This window comes from Juglans microcarpa x Juglans regia, chromosome 7S, assembly GCF_004785595.1.
Source record: "Juglans microcarpa x Juglans regia isolate MS1-56 chromosome 7S, Jm3101_v1.0, whole genome shotgun sequence".
Lineage (NCBI taxonomy): Eukaryota > Viridiplantae > Streptophyta > Magnoliopsida > Fagales > Juglandaceae > Juglans > Juglans microcarpa x Juglans regia.
The window spans coordinates 1,303,392-1,324,039 of NC_054607.1; the positions used below are offsets into that span (position 1 = coordinate 1,303,392).

Sequence of the window (20,648 nt, forward strand, 5' to 3'; positions counted from 1 at the left end):
GTTATAACTATAAAATTATTTTATAGAAATAAATTCATAAATTGATATGATGTTAATGAAATATTAGATTTATTTTAGAATAAAAGTAACTTTACAATCTAATGTATATCATTAAGGTATGCCAGTTTTATGAATTTACTTTTATAAAATTTTTTTATGGTTAAAATATTTTTCATTAAATAAAAAAAATGATATTATACTCCCTGAGTGTATCTCTTCAATTTGATTGTTTGTATATTTAATTCTATTTTTTTAATAGTTAAAAAAGTGAATATTAGTTTGTGGATATTTTTTATTAAATATTTAAAAATATTTAAAAAAATATTTAGAAAAAAAGGAAAAAAATACAATTTAAAATTTTAAACCATGGGTACATGGTAGCAGCAGCCCCATTTTTCCTTAAATAAATATTATACATACGGTGTGTCTGAAAAATTAAAAAAAAAAAAACTGTAGTAAATACTGATCGGAGAAAGTCACAGTGAGAGTTCACAGTCAAAGCTGCCCCTTTCGCGATGCACCTTTCACCTCTTTTTTCTCTCTCCCTTACACCCTCTCAGCAAAAACCCTAATAATTACTCAGTCCGGGCTTTCCAAAAGGTAACGATCTTCTACTCTTTTACTTTGTCTGATATTTAGAAACACTTTTGCTTAAGCCTCCAGTTCGGTAATCGTGTTCGTTTTCTTCCCTTATAACTGATGCACCTGCATGTCCATGTCCACCATTTTTTCTTAGAAAAACATTGTTCATCTATTTGAAAAGTTCCACTTATGACTTTTATTTTGCTTAATTTCTGCTCAAAGTGTGATTCCTTTTCAGAAATGTGTAACCCTGTTGGTACTTTCTCGTCACAGAAGTTAGGCTTTTAGGTCCAAATCTCTATACTTAGATGGAATTCAATTAAATATAATTTAAATTTTTGAGAAGTGGATATCTTTCAGGTTTGGAGATTAACGTTCGGGGGACTCTGTGGTTTTTGTATTTTTGGTTGGAAGGGTTTGTTGTAATGGAAGCAGGGTCAGGTTACAACTCTGTTCCTCCTTCAACCTCTTTTGATAAGTCTAGAGTCTTGGATGTGAAGCCCCTGCGCAGTTTAAAACCAGTTTTCGCAAGTGCATCTGAAACTCCTCCCTTTGTATGCGGCCTACCTAATGGCCCTTTCCCTTCTGGATTTACGCCGTTTTACCCATTTAGTGTCCCACAAGGATCTCCAATGCAGATGCCAATGGGTCCTATACCGACTCCTCTGCGAGCCTTTCGAAGCACCCAATCACCAGAATCTTCGAGAGCATTTGATGGGGATGATGGGCTGTCAATGGAAATGGACGGGAATGCAGATGGTTATTTTGATGGTCAAAAGCGTGGAGCTCCCTTGCGCGGCTCCAGCTCTTCACAGAGGAAGACACGGAAGAATCAGGACACTAAATCTTCCCTCTCCTATGCTGCCAGGAAAGGGTCAGGTACAGTTTTTGTTGGTGATATTAGTCAAGTTGATAGGGATGACGGTAACAGGGAATTGGTTAATCGTGTGCTTATGAGATTTGATGCACTTCGGAGAAGACTCAGCCAAATGGAAGATGCCAAGGAACTGAGCAATGGGATAATCAAGCGAGCGGATTTAAAAGCTGGAAATCTTTCGATGAGCAAAGGGATCCGCACAAACATGAGGAGGAAGATTGGAGCTGTGTCTGGAGTTGAGATTGGGGACATCTTCTTTTTTCGTATAGAATTGTGTGTGGTGGGATTACATGCGCCGTCTATGAGTGGTATTGACTATCTTATTGTCAGGGATGCATTGGATCAAGAGCCAGTGGCTGTGAGCATTGTTTCGTCTGCAGAATATGGTGATGTGGAGGATGGGGATATTCTTATTTATAGTGGTCAGGGTGGGAATTTTGGTAAGAAAGACAAACAAGCAACTGATCAGAAGCTTGAAAGGGGTAATCTCGCTTTGGAGAGAAGCTTTCGGCGGGGCAATGAAATTAGAGTCGTCCGTGGTATCAAAGATGCTGTTAATCCATCATCAAAGGTCTATGTCTACGATGGGCTTTATAAAATTCAAGAGTCGTGGACTGAGAGGAAATCTGGTTGCAATATATTCAAGTACAAATTTGTGAGGATGCCGGGGCAGCCTGTTGCGTTTGCTGCTTGGAAATCAATTCAGAAGTGGAAGGAAGGATTCTCTTCAAGGGTTGGACTTATTCTTCCGGACCTCACGTCAGGAGCTGAAAATATACCTGTTTCACTTGTAAATGATGTGGATGGAGAGAAGGGCCCTGCTCATTTCATTTATTTTCCCTCTCTCAAGTATTCGAAATCATTTGACTTAACACAGCCTTCATTTGGATGCAACTGCCGTAATGCATGCCAACCAGGTGATCCCGACTGCTCTTGCATTAGGAAAAATGAAGGTGATTTTCCATATACTTCAAACGGGGTTCTTGTGGGCCGAAAGCCTTTGATACATGAATGTGGCCCCACATGCCCTTGCTTTCCTAACTGCAAAAACCGAGTTTCCCAGAGTGGTTTGAAAGTTCACTTGGAAGTTTTCAAAACAACAGATAGGGGCTGGGGCTTGCGGTCATGGGATCCTATTCGCACTGGTACTTTTATATGCGAGTATGCAGGTGAAGTTATTGACAAAGTCAAGGGAAAGCAGGGTGGGGAGGAAGTTGAAAACGATGAGTATGTTTTTGATACAACCCGTGTTTATAACTCATTCAAGTGGAATTGTGAACCTGGGCTATTGGAGGAGGAAAGTTCTAATGACTCTGAAGAGGAGTACAAAATTCCATCTCCCCTAGTCATAAGTGCTAAGAATATGGGAAATGTAGCACGATTTATGAACCATAGTTGCTTGCCAAATGTTTTTTGGCAGCCAGTTTTGTATGAACACAATAATCAATCCTTTCTTCATATTGCCTTTTTCGCAATTAGACATATCCCCCCTATGACAGAGTTGACTTATGATTATGGGATTGCTCGCTCTGATGAGGCTGAGGGCAACAGCGCACGCAATCGGAAAAAGAAATGCTTATGTGGTTCATCAAACTGCCATGGTTATTTTGGTTAGTTGCGTACCAGCAGAAATGCATGGTGCCGGCAAACAGGGTCCTGGCTGTAAGGTTTGAAATCTCCCTTATATGTACATCTTATCTTCATTGCTGGAAAATGTTTGCAAGTGTAAGCTGATTGTCATATTATTTTGGTAGGTGATGACATGTTAGCATATCTTACTGCCTCTGTTTTGATGGTTTTATTCTTATTAAGGCATCACATACTGCAGCAACGAATTCCACATCACCAGAGCAATAAATCTGTAATACTCTAGAATATTACCTTGTAACAGAATGAAGGAATGATGAACAGGTGTCATGTAGTGAGTGGAGAGAATATTTTGAGTTTGTTAGAGATCGTGTCCATAAATATGTAAACAGCTTGTAATAGAAAATATGAGAAAACGAATATGACAGTAAACTCTGCCTTGTGATTTCTCCTTTATACAAACAATTGGTGTTCTTCATATTTCAATAATTCTGAACTTAGAATTACATGGGAACAATAGGAAAAAGAAGTTAACAACTGCTGAACCTCAAATTGAAGGATTTATGAATCGCTAGTTTGCTTAGTTTTCGTCTTAATTGCTTGGGTTTATAGTCTTGACTTTGGTCAACATTCTTTCTAATGTATATCCTCAAGGCGGTCTTAATGATATTGAGTACTTTACCATGAAGGAATGCTATTATTATTAGGTTGACAAACAAATAATTGCTTGTGTTTGATGAACAGTTGAACTAAAATAAGCTCAGTAAAAGAAAATAACTGAACTAAAATGTGCCAGTCTATCAAAGTCTTAACAGTTATTTATTGTTTTACCTGCCGAATCTTGATCTTTCATGTTTCTCCAGCTCAACCTTTTCCGTACCCACCCCCCCCCCCCCCCCCCCCCCCCCCCCCCCCCCCCCCCCCCCCCCCCCCCCCCCCCGGGGGCACCCGCGCAAATAACAAAAAAAAGTTAACTTCTCTCTCAAGTTTCATTGTTAATTTTTTTTCCTTATATATGCTTGGACTTTTACTGTGTAACAGCTACACCAATCAGGGTAAATAACAGGCGTGTTGGGAGTCAGTCAAGGCTAAAGTTCATGTTCAATGGCCATACATTTTCCATAATCACGATCCAGCTTAGTTAGTTATCTGCTGTGGGCTTAGATATTTGCCGTCGACAATTGCTTTGCCCCTTCTCCTGAATTAGAGGTTCTTTTCTTTCACTGTGTGTTCTTTCTGAATAGTGAAATTCGCTGGTTCGTGTAGTATAATCCATTGTACATGGAATGGCCATGACTATCACCCTGAAAGACTTTTCCATTTGTAGTCGGTATTTTGTAACTGTTAAGAATTCTGCTGTTGTAGGCTAATAGTATTAGCAACGGTTTCCCAATTATGATGTGATCATAACAGCATTTGGACAGAAAATAAGACAATGATTTTTTTTTTTTTTAAATACAATAAAAGACTGTTTTGCACCAGGAATGGACTCGAGAGTGAATTACGTTTAGCTAAAAATAAAATAAGATAAAGTACATCCTTCTGCACCAAGGAACAAGTTCTGGGAATTTTCAATTCTACTTATAATCCCACACGTCACACCTCTTTTAATTTTTTTTCTTTTTTCCCATAATAAGTATTTGGTGTATCGATAATAATTAGAACAATTCAATTAGTTTAGTAAGAATAAAATAAAATAATAAAATAAAATATAATATGTATGATATATGGTGTGGGATGATGAGTAGCATAACCCACGTAGGTTTCTTGATTGTCAATATCCTTGCAGACGACCTCTCCTCAACTAGAATCTGTCAAACAGAAAATGTAAACATTAATCAACTGAGCATGCATGCACAATTTAATCATGGTAAATATGATTGAGGTTGTTGCAAAATTCAGAAGTAATATAAAAACTTTAATGCATGAGACCGATGCACAAACCGTAAAAACACAAGAAAGAAAGTAGCACTCAATTTTTTTGCCACCCTTTTTTCTCAGCATCGAAACAGAGCATGGAAATGAATGGTATCTGAAATCAGGACATGGGAATATTGGTTTATCCTCATTGGCTATGGCAGAGACCAGGGAAGCCATGGCTCAAGCTTCTTTATCCTTCTTTGGCTTCTTCTCTCCTCTCTCTCTCTCTCATTCTCCCTTGGTTCTCCTAAACTTCTTCTAATCTTTATATATGCATCCATTTAAATGCTATCACCTGCGTCATTCTACTAAAAGAGCCTTGTACCTAAGCAAGGCTCTTTTGTCAATCAATATCAATTCAACTAAAATATCATGATCCTCTTAGGATTTGGTTTTTCAAATGATCATGTGAACCTCACGTGGAGAGAGAGAGAGAGAGAGAGAGAGAGAGAGTCAGCAAGGAAGATCAACAGCCAACAGATGGAGGTTATCAAGTATATTAGTGTATAATATGTAAATTAGTGAACCCTCGCAGTCCTCACTGATATTTTTTTTTTATATTGAGTTTAAATAAATATGTTAAGGTCTCGTTTATTTTCACAACTTCGGTCAACTCATCTGATCTAATTATTACAACTTTTTCAAATTTTTATACATAATAAAATAAACAATTCAACATTTTCAAATTTCAAAATAAAAATAATATTAAAAAATATATTACAATAATATTTTATTCAACTTTTAACTTTAATCTTAACTCATCTCATCTCGTCTGTAAAAACAAACTTGGTCATTGAAAATTGACTTTTATTAAAGAAATTGGTAGTTTGAAACTTAGGCCACGCATATCTCCGCATGTTAAGATCTCAAATATCTACAATATTAATTGGACAACTAAGGAATCTTGATCCAGTTTGGAGTAAGCAAACAATCTGGATCGTGTAGGGTTGGGAGCATCGCTTATTGTGTAACTTTCCTTCAAGTATAGGCCCCCTGAATCTGTTACGAGCTCTAGAAATAGAACGTGCGACTGGCGGATCAAGAGGAAAAGTCGCCGGATCAGTCCGGCGTGCTCTACCTATTGTGGAAGAATTTTGATATAGGACGCTGATTGTTTAATGAGGATCCCACCTCTGCAAACAATTTGTTTGAATATTTTTCAGATGCCTCTATTCATAGCTTCCTTCCAAACTTATAACCATATGGGTTTACAAGGAAACGATTACACGGAAATTAAGCAAAATTCAAACATAATTGTAGCTAAATGATTTATTCCCAACAAGGCAAGTCAGCCTTTACAAATATTTATTCAAATGCAGCAAAATGGCAGTAAAGTTGCAAAGTTGCCAAAGTCAAGTCAAGTTTCCGTAACAGAAACCTTTTGAAATAGCAAAAACTAGCTAGAAAAGAGAAGATTATAACAATTTCCCCTTTTTTCATCTTGATGCATTAAAGCTTTGCAATGGCAGATACAGGCAAATTGGATCTTGCAGGGAACTTCAAATCTTCCCAATCTTCATCATCCAACATAGAGAAGTATGAGTCGACCATATCCTCACTAACAAGCTCCAACTTAGAGGGCTTCCACTGAATTGAAAACCCGAAATGGAATTAGCCAAATAAATCAAGATTTATGAACATCACGGGATAATCAAAATGCAAAGATACAGAAACAATTCTCATTTTACCTTTGGGTTCTTATCCTTGTCCAGCAGTATAGCTCTACTGCCCTATATTAGAAGGTGAGGTGTTAAAATCGTCCACAAAAGAAGAAACTAGAGCTGAAAAAATACTTTAAGCAGATAACCTCAAAGAAATCCCAGCTGACATTCCCTCGTAGGATATGACAAACCATTCTATACTCGCGAACAAGGCATTGACCGACACCCTGGAGCCTTCCTTGTCTAATCTGTTTGCAAAAAGAAAACAAAGTTTTAATGAAAACAATTTAACATGATCTAGACAACACCAGATAATTACTTAGTTTTGGTATTATTAACAAAGGTTTTATGTGAATTTAATTTCTTAGCTTGGATGGTATAGGTATGCAACAGATGCTTTTTCCCCCACTATGAAAGTGTCCCCTTGGCTATGTTTGACAGGGCTGTATATTTATCTAGATTCAGAGGGTTTCATATTTCATTTATGGTGGTAAAACTACAACAGTGGGTTTCATGCACAAAGTGATGACTTTTTTTTCTGTACCATGAAGGTCAGTCTTTTCCTTTTCATCAAAAAACAAAAAATACATTGGCCTTTAGAAAAAGGGGGAACTACCCCCAAATAAATGGACCCATTTATGTTTCAGAGGATCCAACTTGGATTCTCCAAAGATTCCTGGACGCTTTCTCCAAGTATTTTAATCATGACAGAGCCTAACCAAAAAACTCCTTACTCGTCAAATGAGTAATGAATCCTTGTACAAAGGTGAGATCACCAAAACCTTCACATCATTAAACACTTTTACCTGATGCTAACAACATCATGAAGATTACCAGGCAGAGTTCTTAGATAAGAATATAGTAGTGTGGGTATTGCACAACAAATATCTTAAACGCAACCAAAGAAATCTTTACCACTTTAGTTTTAATAACATGGGGTAACTAAGTCTTTCTGCTCCCTTACCGATCTCAGAGAAACCTTAAGGCTCGTTGGAGATGCTTCCTTCAGTGACTTAATTGTCGCAGATATCCAATCATCGTTCTTATTCAATGCCTCTCTCTCCTACAACAGCAAGCATAAGATCATGGTCAGTTAAGTGGTAAAAGTTCTCTCTTTTTACGTGTGAAACCAAAAAGAATACAACTTATAGCACTGACAAACTTTCTAAAATAATAAATGGGACATCGAATTCAGTCTTAGCGCCGAAAACAAATATCTATATCATAAACTTACAAGGGCAGATAAAATATCTTCAACTGTTCTTCGAGAGAAGCACCTATCAATTAGATCCAATCTGTTTCCAATGCAACCACAAAAACAGTTCTCGAGTTTATCAAGAAAAAAGATTTAGAAATTTAAGGATCTTGGATGGCAACACAATAGGAAGCCTCGTTTCAGAAAATTAAATATTAGTTTTTGAAACAAATATGGTTCTAATAAAGATTTCCTGCAATTAATCTTTGAGATGTGGTTCCTTTGTCCACATAGAAATGCTAATCACCATATACTAAGATGATACAAGCAACAGGTCATATCAATAGAACTTTTTTCACCTGAGGCATTTCAAATTAGATGTTTAAGACCTGAGATGGCAACTCTATGAAATTCATAGTGTCCTTTTTCAAGTTCCAAAGATATTCTGATAGTCCTTACTAAACTATTTATTTATTTATTTTTGTTTCTTTATTTAAGGGTTTATTTTGTTATGCACCCCAACTCTATCTGATGCCACCTTCACCACTTGAGTCAACGTCCAGGGATAAAAAACTCCTTTAATTATGCTATTGGTTGCATTTCAAACAAGCATTGGACAATTCTTTTTCTGAAAGAGTAATATGCATTATGTATTCATCCCAAAGTACCTCACATCTTGCCAATCACACCAAAACACTTTTAAACGGCAAGTATATAGGGGGATTTACATAAGTTGCTCAATGATGAAATTGTCTTCACTCATGCAGGAGTTCTAGCATAAAAATGCATATACATGCATGCAAAGACATGAATAGAGATAATTTCTGATTCAAAAAAATGAGTAAAGCATAAGATGAATGAGGGGGATTATTTATTAAAAATCCTTGGCATACAGGGGATAGAGTAGCATATAACAATTGAAAAGAACCATTTAATATGAACTACAAAATAATATTAATAATTAGAAATGCCAAACAACCTGTGATATGCACTTTGCTCTTTCAAATAAGGTCGCTGTGAGTATTTGTCAATGGTTGCAGAAACAATGGCTGGATCACTTGAATCTAACTTGAGCAGTGCCTCTTCCAACAGAGACAATCTCTGTCGAATAATTAAAAGAAAAAAGATAAGAAGGCATTTAAATTGTATGACTTTCCAGCTTAGAAGATAAAAGCTTTAATAATTATAGGAAGAGAAACAGAGGTGAGGACTACACATGTATGGCATTTCAAGATAATGACTTGTAGAGGATTACTGAGTATGGATTCTAAGTATATTCCTGAGTTGAAACAGTCATTATCCACTGCAGCAAATATGAACAATTGTTCCATAAACTAATTGATCTTAGAAGCATTAAATTGTATTTCATAATGTGCATGTAAAGTCTGTCCAGACAAAAAAACTACAATCAATCATAATGTGCACATAAAGTCACTACATGTCAACAAAACAATGCTGATGCATGTTACTTTTGTAATTAGCATTATTCCTCAACAAAACAAGGTGATATATACTCTTCATTATAACTTCAAGATATCCTTTTTTGATAAGCGAGAACTTCAATCTATCTAAAATGAATTAATTAAACCATAATGATGTACTACCACTGAGGGGACAAAGTGAGTTGCAAGGCCACACGCAAGCATTTCAGCACCATCCAACCTAGTGCCGGTAAGGCCAACATATTCTCCTGCCAAAGATTCAGCACTATAATGAATATTCAAGCAAAAACAGCATTAAAATCTATAACTTTGTGAAAATATTACAGCATAATCCTGCAGCAGTACTGATGAAATAGAACTTCACCTTCTTTTTTGAAGAATAAGAGTTACTATTTATTTCAATTATTCATCAAAAGTATTTACACTGAGGATATAAGTGGCAATACCAAAGAATCCTTGGAGTCTGGACAAGAAATAAGAGGCACCTACATCTGGGAAGAGCCCCAAACCTGTTTCTGGCATTGCAAAGACCTGCAACAATTGCACTGTCAGAATACATGTTAACCAAAGAAACAAAAGGTGCTAAATCTAAAACAATAATCCTCAAAATATATACAAAATCGATCAACCATGCCGCTGCAATATTATCTAGCTAAATGTTTCTCCTCCATCATCAAAAGAATGGAGAGTATCCAAATATGAAAAGAAAATATATTACATAAACACCAGATGTTCAAATTGAAATCTTTTACATATTACAAATCTCTAACCCCTCAAACTTTTACACTATGCTAGTCTGCTGCAATAATTCAAGCAATTACGAAAAGATGAAAGGAAGCAATGAGATTATTGAAAGTAACCAAATAAATTCGTTTTCAAAAAGAACACATTTTTTTTTTATAAGTAAACGATTGTATTAATGAAATAGGCATAGTCCAAGTACACAAGCTGGTATACAAGAATCAACACCTATCTAGGAAGACGAAATGGAATCTCATTAAGAGTAAAGCCATACTAAAAAAGAACACTTTTTTATGAACTAAAACTTTTATCAGATAACTTTTTGTATCATTAATGCATTAGCAACTATTGAACTTGCAATTATACATATAGCTTACTCATATTCAAGCATTCAGAACTGAAAATTATCAATAGAGTGAGCTATGACAATGAAAAAGACATTATTAATATCTAAAGTTTCTGGAAATGTGTGATTCATAACTATGTTCACCTCTACAAGCTAAAGTAGAATTCTATACAACTTTAAACCAAAGATAAAGATGATAAAAATACCGAATTCTCTGTTGCAACCCGGAATCTACCGTGAATTGAAGCACCGGCTCCACCTCCCATCACAATTCCATTAAGAATTGAAACCTTCAACATTGTTTACACACAAAGGTAAGATAGGATATAAACATGCAGATGATGGATCCAGAAACTAACTTGACCAAGAATACCTCAACTCTAAAGTCATAGTATGTAAAATTTATACTTAAGGCAAACTGGCTCACCTGGGGTTTACGATAGGTTGCCATGATGTAATTTAAGAGGAACTCCTTCCGAAAATAATTTGCACCAAATCTCCAGTCACCTAATAAGGAAAAATATGGGATAAATTATAATATGCTTTGTGTTAATGTCCTTTATTTGTACAAAAATAAATTCTCGATATTTGCATAAACCAAGCATCTTCTAAAGAATTCCTCCTCCCTTCAGTCCAGTTTGACCATAAAAAGGAAAAGAACGGCACAAGATATTCAAGCTAGAAGAAGAGGATGCTTCCATCTCAACAGAGGCTGAACCTTATCCAAGGTTGAAGGTCATCAATCTTACCGATTTTAAGGATAAGCAAGGGTGGCACATTAAGCAATGAAGAGAAACTATACCTTTATTACAATCCTGAATCACAGCTACAACATCACCACCAGCACAAAATGCTCTCCCCTTTCCCTACAGAAGTAAGACCACAGATGATAGGTTAGTCATACAGCCAGCATTCTCTGTAAGGTTGAAACAATAGGTCACACATTCAAATTTGAACTTAATGACAAGCAGTCATTGAACAAATTAAAACCCCATTCTTATCCATATGCATGAGAAACTTCCTTAAAAATCCTGCAAATTACCGACCTTTCCTGTCTATACCAAGGAACTGAACTGAACTAGATGAGTACTAAGATCTATAATCCCTACAAGTTAACAACCTTAAGAAGGTAGCTTTTTCAAACAAGTTTGTGACCAGGACAAAAGGACTCAATCAATTTTCTTTAACCAAAGTATACAACAAGACTCCCTGACCCACAAAAGTCGATCATGTACTTTCCAACATAATTATTGAAAGAACTGGAAGAAATGCATAACCAAACAACCATCACAAAAATACATGAACAATACTGTGTAACCAAACAACAAAGATCCCTTAAAGAAAAGATGAATCAATGATACAGTATAACGCATGAAACATCAGCTCCAGAAAAATGATATCCATCATTTAAAGATGAGACTTGTAGACTGTATGTCAGAAGAAGAGTACCTTCACAATTACCAACTTGACATTTGAATCCTCTTCATAGGCAATGAAAAGTTCCAATAACCGAGAAACCTAAAATTTGAAAAATAAAAAAAGTAGAAAAGTAAAATTATAGTTCCAGATTTCATGTGTATGACAAATGTATTACAATTTACTTCATCCACTATCCAATACATGTACATGTATTCATGCATTTGAAATAGGCATATATGGCATTATCTTCAACAAAGCAGAATTCATGGCCAGGAATAGTAATGATATAAACTATGTAACAGGAACAAAATATGCAAAACTTCCCAGTATCAGTTGTGGTCGATATAAAAGACGTGTAAGAAAGGGACATATACATTTAAAGAAAATGATAAAGAAACTGATGAAGGTTGATCCACCAAAAGGGGCTACAAATAGCAAACCACCCTTATCCTAGAGATTAAATCCAACGAATGAAAGCACATAAGTAAAATGCTCTCTCTCTCTCTCTCTCTCTAGAAACTCATCTATCTAAAAGCATTAGATGCTTAAAAGTACAAAAAGGAATTTAAAAGCAATAACGTGGTAATACAATATAAAGGATAATTAAAGAAAACACATACCATTTGAAATGAAAGGGCGTTCAATTGTCTAGGTCTATTCAATGTCAATATTCTTGCAGAAGACCTCTCTTCAACCAGAACCTTTCAAACACAGTAAGAAATATCAAGTATGAAACATGCAAAGTAATCATGGTATATACGAGGAAGTGCATTGCAAAATTCAAATGTAATTTATTCAACCATTTACGCTGTTAATCCGCTAATCCATGTGAAGTTACTTGATTTACGAAAGGGAGTTTCCTTCAGTATTAATAGGACATGAAACGCAAATTCTCCGTTTGGTTGGCCAGAGAGAGTCCGAAAAGTAAAATTTAAAAAAAAAAAAAAAAAAAAAACCAAGCTGGGAGATGTTATTCTTGCTTCGTACATAAAATTCAATACCCGAGCGTGTTATTAAGCCTGATCGAAAAGGGGAAAAGCAAAAGTTTTCTTTTTTCTCCTCGGTTTTCTCAGCTACCGAACAGATGATGAAAATGAATTCAATTCTATAACATAGGATGAGATTGAGAAGTCAAAAAAGAAAAAAAAAACGAAAATCGAGAAATAGCACAGACCTGGTCCTCGTCGGGTTTGGCTGAAGTGAGTGGAGCCATGGTGATTTGCCGTGACGTGCTGTGTGATACTAGAAATCAACGGAATAATTATGCTGATTCCTGATGAGCTTGGTAGCTTTTATCACTGGGGTGAAACTCGTGCACTCGTGCTGCCATAATATATAGGGTATTTTCGTAATATCGCTAAAGTTTTTTTTTCGGCGGCAATAGTCGACACGATAAAACTCGATATACAGGCAAAAATCCCATTTTCCAAAGAAAACCTCAACAGCACCCGCCGAGTCCTCTAGAGTCAAACAGGTAAGCACCTATAATCCTCCACATACGTACTCGTGTTGTTAAGGGCCTATAATTCATCCATAGACCTTTCATTTGAGTGAAATACGAACTCACAGAGAGATCAGCCTGTGTGAGAGAAGCAATAGCTTTCTGGAGTTGAAAGATTCGTGGTCCATTACCTTGAGAGAACCTTTCTTTAAGATCGGACCACATTTCTTCGGCTAAATATACGTATATCACGCTGGTAGCAATTTCTTTAGATAAAGAATTGAGTATCCAGGACAAGACCACATTATTGCATCTGGTCCAAGAAGAAAAAGAGGAGATGTGGTCGGAGGTGAAGAGAATGGGCCATCGATGAAGCCAACCTTATTTTTGGCAGTCAAGGCCATGAGCATGGACCCACGCCATGTATGGTAGTTGTTGCCCGTAAGAGCTTGAGTGACCAGCAGAGACCCTGGACTATCTCCATGATGAAGATAGTAAGGGTTTGAAGCATCCTCAGGAAGAGGCGAAGAAGAAATAGACGAAGGAGAAGCCATGTTAATGCGCAGATGAAGAAAAAACTACTAATACCATATTAAGACAAGAGTCCAATTGAGGAAAGTATTTCTCTAGGTTATGTATTAAATGAGCATATTGTCCTTTTATATACAAACGAAATGAAATAAAATAAACTAACTCACTCACTCTAATATAGGCTATGAGCTCCTCTTTCTCACATAAACATACACCGGCACCAGGGGGGTTGTGGAGAGAGAAGAAAAGCATTGGAATTGAGCTTTTAAGAGAAGGACTTCGTTGGTATTCCCTTTGGAAAAATCTTTACATCAGCCTATTGTTGGCTGCAGCCGCAACACACCTAACATGTCAAACTGGACCGAGTTCAATGAACCGATTTCTTGCCCCAGCCCCAATCCCCGAAGCCTTCAGTCGGTCTCGAATTTGAAAGTGTGCTTCGACGGAAACCCCAAACTACTTATGGGTTTCAACCCTCAATCTCCTCACGCTTCTAATCCAACTTCTTCTCTGAAAATCCCTCAACATTCCTCACAAAACCCTAAACCTTCTTCTTCTTCTCTGTGAATCACAAAAAATCCCCTGACGATTTCGAAAACCCCAAATTCTCTAAGTCTTTTGCTTATCAATCGCGAAATACATTTTCAGCAAGACCTTCTTCTTCTTCTTCTCTGTAACTCTCTCAATCCCCTCATGTGCATTGTGATTTCTCCCTCAAAATTTGAAGCTCTCTCAAACCCGCGCTTCATCTCCCCCTCCCTTCATCCTCATCGACTCATCCCCGTGATTTCCCCATCGGCTCATCCTCCGATCCTTTGTTCTAGATCTGTGACGAGAGGATTCCACACCATGATGAAGTAAAGCGCCCACCAAATCTGCTACTAGAAACATGTAATGTATCGACAAACCCATTAATGTTCTTCAAATTTTACCTCTTTTTTCCGTGTGATTCTAGGTTTGCACCGTACATTTGTTTGGTGGATCTTTTGATGGAGGAAGTCATTGATTCAGAGGTACTTATGAAAATGCTTTTTTCCACTGTGCGGCACCGATTCGGGCTGATTGCCCAGACATGAAATCAGTGGGAGAACAATAGTGGGCAATAAAGGCAGACTATTGCCCACAATTGGGATGAGCAACCTGGAGATTAAGATGGGTTAAGTGAACAGGGCATAAAGAATGTTGGTACAACCACAATTTTTTTCCAGAGTCCCTCCCTTCATCTGTATGACTGACTATTGATTGTATTTTTTTTTTTTTTTTGGTTACACTTCTAATAAGATTGATTTTTCTAATAAGATATATTTTTTGATTTACTCTATAAGATGAAAAAGTGGGGATGATTCTATAAGGGGAATGAGAGATTTGACTTCAACTGTAAATACCCTCTAGGAGCTAACCGGAACATTAGATATATATGTTATTCACGTGTTTAAGTCGATACAACAATCATAGATGATTGTTTTGTTTTATTTTTTGCACTATAATGTGATACAATCTATTGGTGTTGTGTACGCAAGAATAAAAGAAGAAAATAAAAATTTAACTGGGTTGGTTTTTGTGTAAGAGGTAGCTTAATAAGGTAAAAAAATAACTTGGAATGAAGTTGCTATGCCAACAAACCAACCACAATCAATCAAACTTGGTAGTCTAAAATTAGTGCCAGTACCTTAAAAAAAAAAGAATTTTTGGCATGAAGATGATCTTAATTCGGTTGATTCTTTCTACTTGGATGTCATCTGTCAAAGAATCCAAAGTTCAGGCGATAACTTTCTTCAATACAAGAGCGTTGTAGAGGATTAGATGGATTGCAAAAGAAAGAAGCCTACTTTGTTTGATTTCACTCAAATTATGCTTGTTCAGCCAACCATATCTTAGTCTACCCATGGATTTACACTATAAGATGAAAAAGTGGTGATGATTCTAAGCTTTGTTAATGTAATCAACTTGAAAAAAGAAATTATATTACCAATGACACTCAGCATTCCATTGTTCATTTCTCATCGATTCTATGAGCAGGACGAATATGCAACATGTTAACAAATACAGATCTAAGCTTACTTTTCATTCATCTCACAAATATTACAGCAAATGAAACACAAAGTAAACAATGTGTATATTACAGGTCTCATTTCCCTTTCATTTCCACTTACAATCAGTACATGCTTAGCAACCACATACCAAAATTAAAGTTATACAAGAACTAAATATATAGCAAATGAAAATATATCCTGGTCATGTCTTCGCTTCCAATCTTGTCAAAATCTTCCATCCGAAAGAAGTGCCACAAAACCATTTACAATATTTGGTGGAATGTTTACCAAAATTCAAACCCAGATCTGAAAAATAGAAGAAACAAACATATCAAATACTGAATTAACATCCTGCACATATTTAATAAGGTAAACTTTCTATACCTCTACTGGAACAAGATGCATAGAACAGGAAAACCAAGTGAAGATATGTATACATACACAATAAAAAATCACAGAAGCAATTAATTATCAAAAAGATAATCAATGAAGCAATTCCAAGATAAAATCAAACACCATTTCTATATTTTGATATTCGTAAATATTGTTAAGGACCATTGGGTTGAAAGCTTAGTTCTCGTTTCAAGGAAAAAAAAAATAGAGAGACTCAAAAACTTCAAATCTTTCTCAAAACCCCCCAAAGGACTTTACCTTAACAAAAGTGTCACCACAAACAAAATGTAAGAGCTTATTTTAAAATTTGATCTTACCAAAATCAGAAAATAAACATTATTATCACTAATTTTTATTAATGGGTTGACAATATGTGCAGAATAAAAAAAAATGCATCTGATTTTGGCAAGAACTGTGCTACTTAATTCAGAAACATATACAAACCAAAATAGTCAGACCCAAAAGTTAGTAGAATTGCAATAGCTAATCAAAATTCAAGTCCAGAAAAGTTATAGTTAAACAGCCAGATCTTTGTACCTTACACCTTATTAAGTACTTAAACTATATTGTTTGTTAATGTTACTTGTCTCAATAAAAATTTTATTCATTAAAAAAAAACCTATATTGTTTGTTAAAAATTTTGTAATCATTTTCTTAAAAAACTAGTTGAATACTTTTAGAGGCATATCTAATGGATTTTTGCATTTCAAGCTGTCATTAGTGTTATTCATCATTGAATGTAAGAGATTAATAATTTGGGACATGTAAGTCAGAAATGAAATTCTAAAGATTATGCGACCAGATCAGACTTCATTCATTATTTTGTGTTACAAGTATGTGGTCAAAATTGTGGAGCTATTTTTACATATGCGATGTAACACCCGAGTCCAATCAAGCCGCTTTACAAAATTTTTGGGGTTTATAGTGATGAAAAATCATTTGGAATTACGAGTAAAATTTTTTGAAAGAAAGTTTGGGTCTGAGATATTTTTGGTGGAATATATTTTTCAATAGGTTTGATATTAGGTTTGAATTGACCAAGTGGATGTTCACCCGGAAAATTTATGGGACAAGTATATATTTTTTTTTTTAGTTGAGTCGAGACCCAAAGCTTAAGATAAAAGCCCATGCAATAATCCCAGACCTGATCTAGTCGTGGGCCAAATATATATATATATATATATATATATATATATATATATATATATATATTAGCTAAAGAGCCCAGGCCTGTGAAAAACAGGTCCAGACTTCACGTCGCACGGCTTCAAGCCGTTTCCCTTTTCATGCAAGTCCCTCCCTTCTTCTTCTTTAGGTTTTATCTGTTTCCTCTTATAGCTCTTATACATGTTAAGCATTCCCAACCTTAGAATAAGTGTCGCTGCCCTCTTTTCACGCCCTCAACCATCCAAACTCCTATGAGCATCCATCATCCACTGTGAACCACGGCTACCACCCCAACCAAGAGACAAACAACCGAAAACCACCCTGCTCTTGCAGCTCAAATCAGGGCACTTGCTTCCTCCACGTTGAACCACAACCCAGCCACCCACGGAGCCGGCTCTCTTTGCGTCTTCATTACCAACCCGGCTCACATGAAACCGTCGTCACCCTGCACCAAGCACAACCGACGCTAGCCACTGAAAAACCACCAACGAAAACACTTTGTTCTGCTTCTCCGAAAACAGAAAAATCCCACATCTTGAACCCGCCAGCTCCACAGCTTGGGAGAGCCACCCACACGCACGGACACGCCACCCACGAGCTCCCCTGTTTCCTAGCAACCAAAACAGAGCCTAGTATCGCACCTCCACAGCCAACGACCGAAACTCCTATCCTTTTACTGTTGTGCACCATAGCTCAGCCGCGAGGCACTTCCAGTTCACTGCTGTAAGCCTTTGTTTCCTTCTCTTGTTCTTTCTTTCCCTCACTCTCCGTCTCCTTCACGGTGCCCCTCATACCGTTCTCTCTCTCGCTCGTCACTTTCTCCCGCTTAGTGCGCCTCCGTTGGGACAGCCCTCGTCCATTGCATCCGCCCAGACCGCCGCCATCGTAGCTCCATCTCTCTGTAAGTGCTGCTACCGCCGCTCACGCCTTAGCTCACCTCTGTTTTGTTGGTAGTTTGCTTAAAAAGGAAAACATATGTTATATATCAGTTAACCCAGTGGGAAGGAGAGTGTGTGTTAGTTTTTACCTTTCTATCCCTTTTTATTTAAAACATGCTTTAATGTTGTTGAAAATGTTTTGTTTTAATGGGCTACAAGACTTATACGTATGGGCTAATCTAGTGAGCTACCTTCTTTTTAGTGGGCTCGGCTTGAGATTAATTAGATATACATCATTTTGATAGACTTGTGTATTTTTTATTTGGCTTAATTTTATTATGTTTAATAAACTGTTTTAGTAATTTTATTGGGTTGAGATTTTTTTTATGAAGCTAAAGTTTCACTGTTATAAATATGAGTTTTTGGACTCAAATATTTTTGTAAGTATATTATCTAGTATTAGATTTTATAGTTGCACTTTGATAGTAAATAAGTTAGATTTTTAATGTTTCAGTCGAATTTATTAAATGGACGTTGATGATTTTAGAAAGTGGTGATATATTTTGAGGTTATGAGAATTTCAGGTTTTGAGGAATTAAAATAGGTTATTTGAGAAGTTTAGGCTTAAATATTGAAATACATGTTCAATTGAAATTTACGGGAACTACGTGCTTATTTTATAGGTGACGATTAATATTTGTTCGGCATTGTTGAAAAAAATTATGAATAGCTAAGAAGTCCAGGTAAGCGGAGTTCATATGCTAGACTTTGCATAAAAATAAAATAGACTGGGGTCAATTTTAAAAATGTGCATATTTTGTTATGAAAGGAAATTTTGGAAACGACCTCAGTTATTTGTTCAGCATTACTCATGAAATTCTGTATAAGAAGGAAATATTTGCTGTCATGACTAGTGTAGACATGAGCTTATTTTGACATTTTGCTTCCGAACTGTGCAAAAGAGAGCGAATATGAAATTTTGTGCATAAATTATATTTTTGTGATTTGATTCTGTTCTGTTCTAAAAATATTTCGTACTCTACTATGATAAGATGTGATTACTGAAACCTCTAGCATGACATTTTGTTTCTGTTCTGACCTTACCACAGGTGTAAAACTTTGGCCTCTGTTTCGGTTGGTACCAACTTTTCTGTTTCTGGTACACCCACTTTGGAAACAAAGTGATTTTCTGTGTGGTCTTTCCTATATGCACACTCGGGGCTCCGAGAATGATAAGGGGAAGATTCACATTCTGTTTCTGCTCGGTTGGCCGCCTGGGTTTGCACAACCCTACCACAGGGGTTAAACATGGAATTCTGTTCTGATATGATGTTTCAGTTATGCTGTGCCAAGGAAAGTTTGAATAAGAATATTTTTGAACTTTCGCTATGATGTTTTTGATAACATGTTCTGACTCTGCATTCTGAAAATAAAAAGTGTTTTGTTCTGCATTCTGAAATCTGTAAATGCTCATGTCTACATACTAGTATATGTTCTCTGCTTACTAAGTTGTTGATAACTCACCCCCCTCTTATCTCCAATATTTTCAGATGATTTTTCGATATTTCAGTTGAGGATCAGGACTATGAAGAATTGGGTGATATGACTTAAGAATAGTGGATTAAGAATAAAAAGCTTTCGATGAGTATCGGTGATTTTTTTTATAATTATATTGTTGAAATGTGAGTTTAAGTGACATGTCGTGATTGATTGGAAATTTTGGGGGTTACTGTACTGAGAATTTTATATACGAGTATGTGTGGTTAATTAAATTTGAAGTGTTTAGGTTCGATTTGGAGCTTTTGGAGGTATATTAACAATGTTGGAGTTGGTTATCAGGTAACATAAGTTAACTCTCCGGACCCTCGGGAACAGGGCGTTACATGCAATATGGCTAAAATTAGATCCATTTTGGAGTTTAATATATAGGTTTGTAAACCTAGTTTCTTTCTCTCTTTTGGTTGAGATTATGTAGGTAACACATTGAATTTGTGTGTAAAACTCAAGGCACTTCCTGTTATTTTAGTGGAGTCAATTTGGGATTGAATTATTTGTAAAGATTAGTTCTTCATTCTTTATTTCGTGCACAATCTAATGCACAATACATAGGCGAAAAATTGAAGAATAGTAAGTATAGCATCTGAGAATTATTAACATCAGATATCCATGATAAGGAATGAATAATGACCAGAAGTGTTACCTCTGGAAGATTTTCATAGCAGGGAAGAGCCCATAACTTCTCTGGATGGCCTTCTCAACATTCCCAGACATGCTTGTCTTTTGTTAGAAGCCATTAGCTATATCATATTTTTTTCTGGGTCAAATTGAGGTGATGTTCCTTCTATATATTATACTCTGCAAGAGACTTGCAATCAGAAAGAGCATGCGGTTATCAGTTCAAATATTCATGCTTTTTTCTAAACATTCTTTAGTCA

General features: G+C 36.2%; 2 protein-coding genes and 1 long non-coding RNA gene across 6 annotated transcripts; 1 reads left to right on the forward strand and 2 right to left on the reverse strand.

The window, feature by feature from the left end:
- The first annotated feature begins 442 nt into the window (after nt 1-442).
- On the forward strand, nt 443-4,439 carry LOC121241191 (histone-lysine N-methyltransferase, H3 lysine-9 specific SUVH1-like). Of its 4 annotated transcripts, none has more exons than XR_005935679.1 (3): nt 443-600; nt 943-3,126; nt 4,088-4,439. XR_005935679.1 is itself a non-coding variant. In XM_041138863.1 (2 exons), exon 2 carries the CDS (start codon nt 1,008-1,010, stop codon nt 3,072-3,074), a length of 2,067 nt encoding a protein of 688 aa, XP_040994797.1. In that variant the 5' UTR covers nt 443-600; nt 943-1,007; the 3' UTR covers nt 3,075-3,526. The 4 variants fall into 4 exon arrangements, 1 of the variants encoding a protein (XP_040994797.1); XR_005935680.1 differs by lacking the exon at nt 4,088-4,439 and adding an exon at nt 3,214-3,526; XR_005935681.1 differs by lacking the exon at nt 4,088-4,439 and adding an exon at nt 3,272-3,526.
- Nucleotides 4,440-5,752: 1,313 nt separating this feature from the next.
- LOC121241243 (3-hydroxyisobutyryl-CoA hydrolase 1-like) lies at nt 5,753-13,091 on the reverse strand. Its single transcript, XM_041138931.1, has 15 exons — nt 12,945-13,091; nt 12,391-12,471; nt 11,801-11,869; nt 11,154-11,217; nt 10,779-10,858; nt 10,558-10,641; nt 9,711-9,795; nt 9,427-9,512; nt 8,802-8,923; nt 7,862-7,922; nt 7,592-7,690; nt 6,774-6,875; nt 6,655-6,696; nt 6,339-6,553; nt 5,753-5,959 (listed from the first exon to the last, which is right to left on the reverse strand). Exons 1-14 carry the CDS (start codon nt 12,981-12,983, stop codon nt 6,416-6,418), a joined length of 1,152 nt encoding a protein of 383 aa, XP_040994865.1. The 5' UTR covers nt 12,984-13,091; the 3' UTR covers nt 5,753-5,959; nt 6,339-6,415.
- Nucleotides 13,092-15,778: 2,687 nt separating this feature from the next.
- On the reverse strand, nt 15,779-20,648 carry LOC121241245. Its single transcript, XR_005935691.1, has 2 exons — nt 20,414-20,648; nt 15,779-16,081 (listed from the first exon to the last, which is right to left on the reverse strand). It is a non-coding gene; the product is annotated as an uncharacterized LOC121241245 (long non-coding RNA).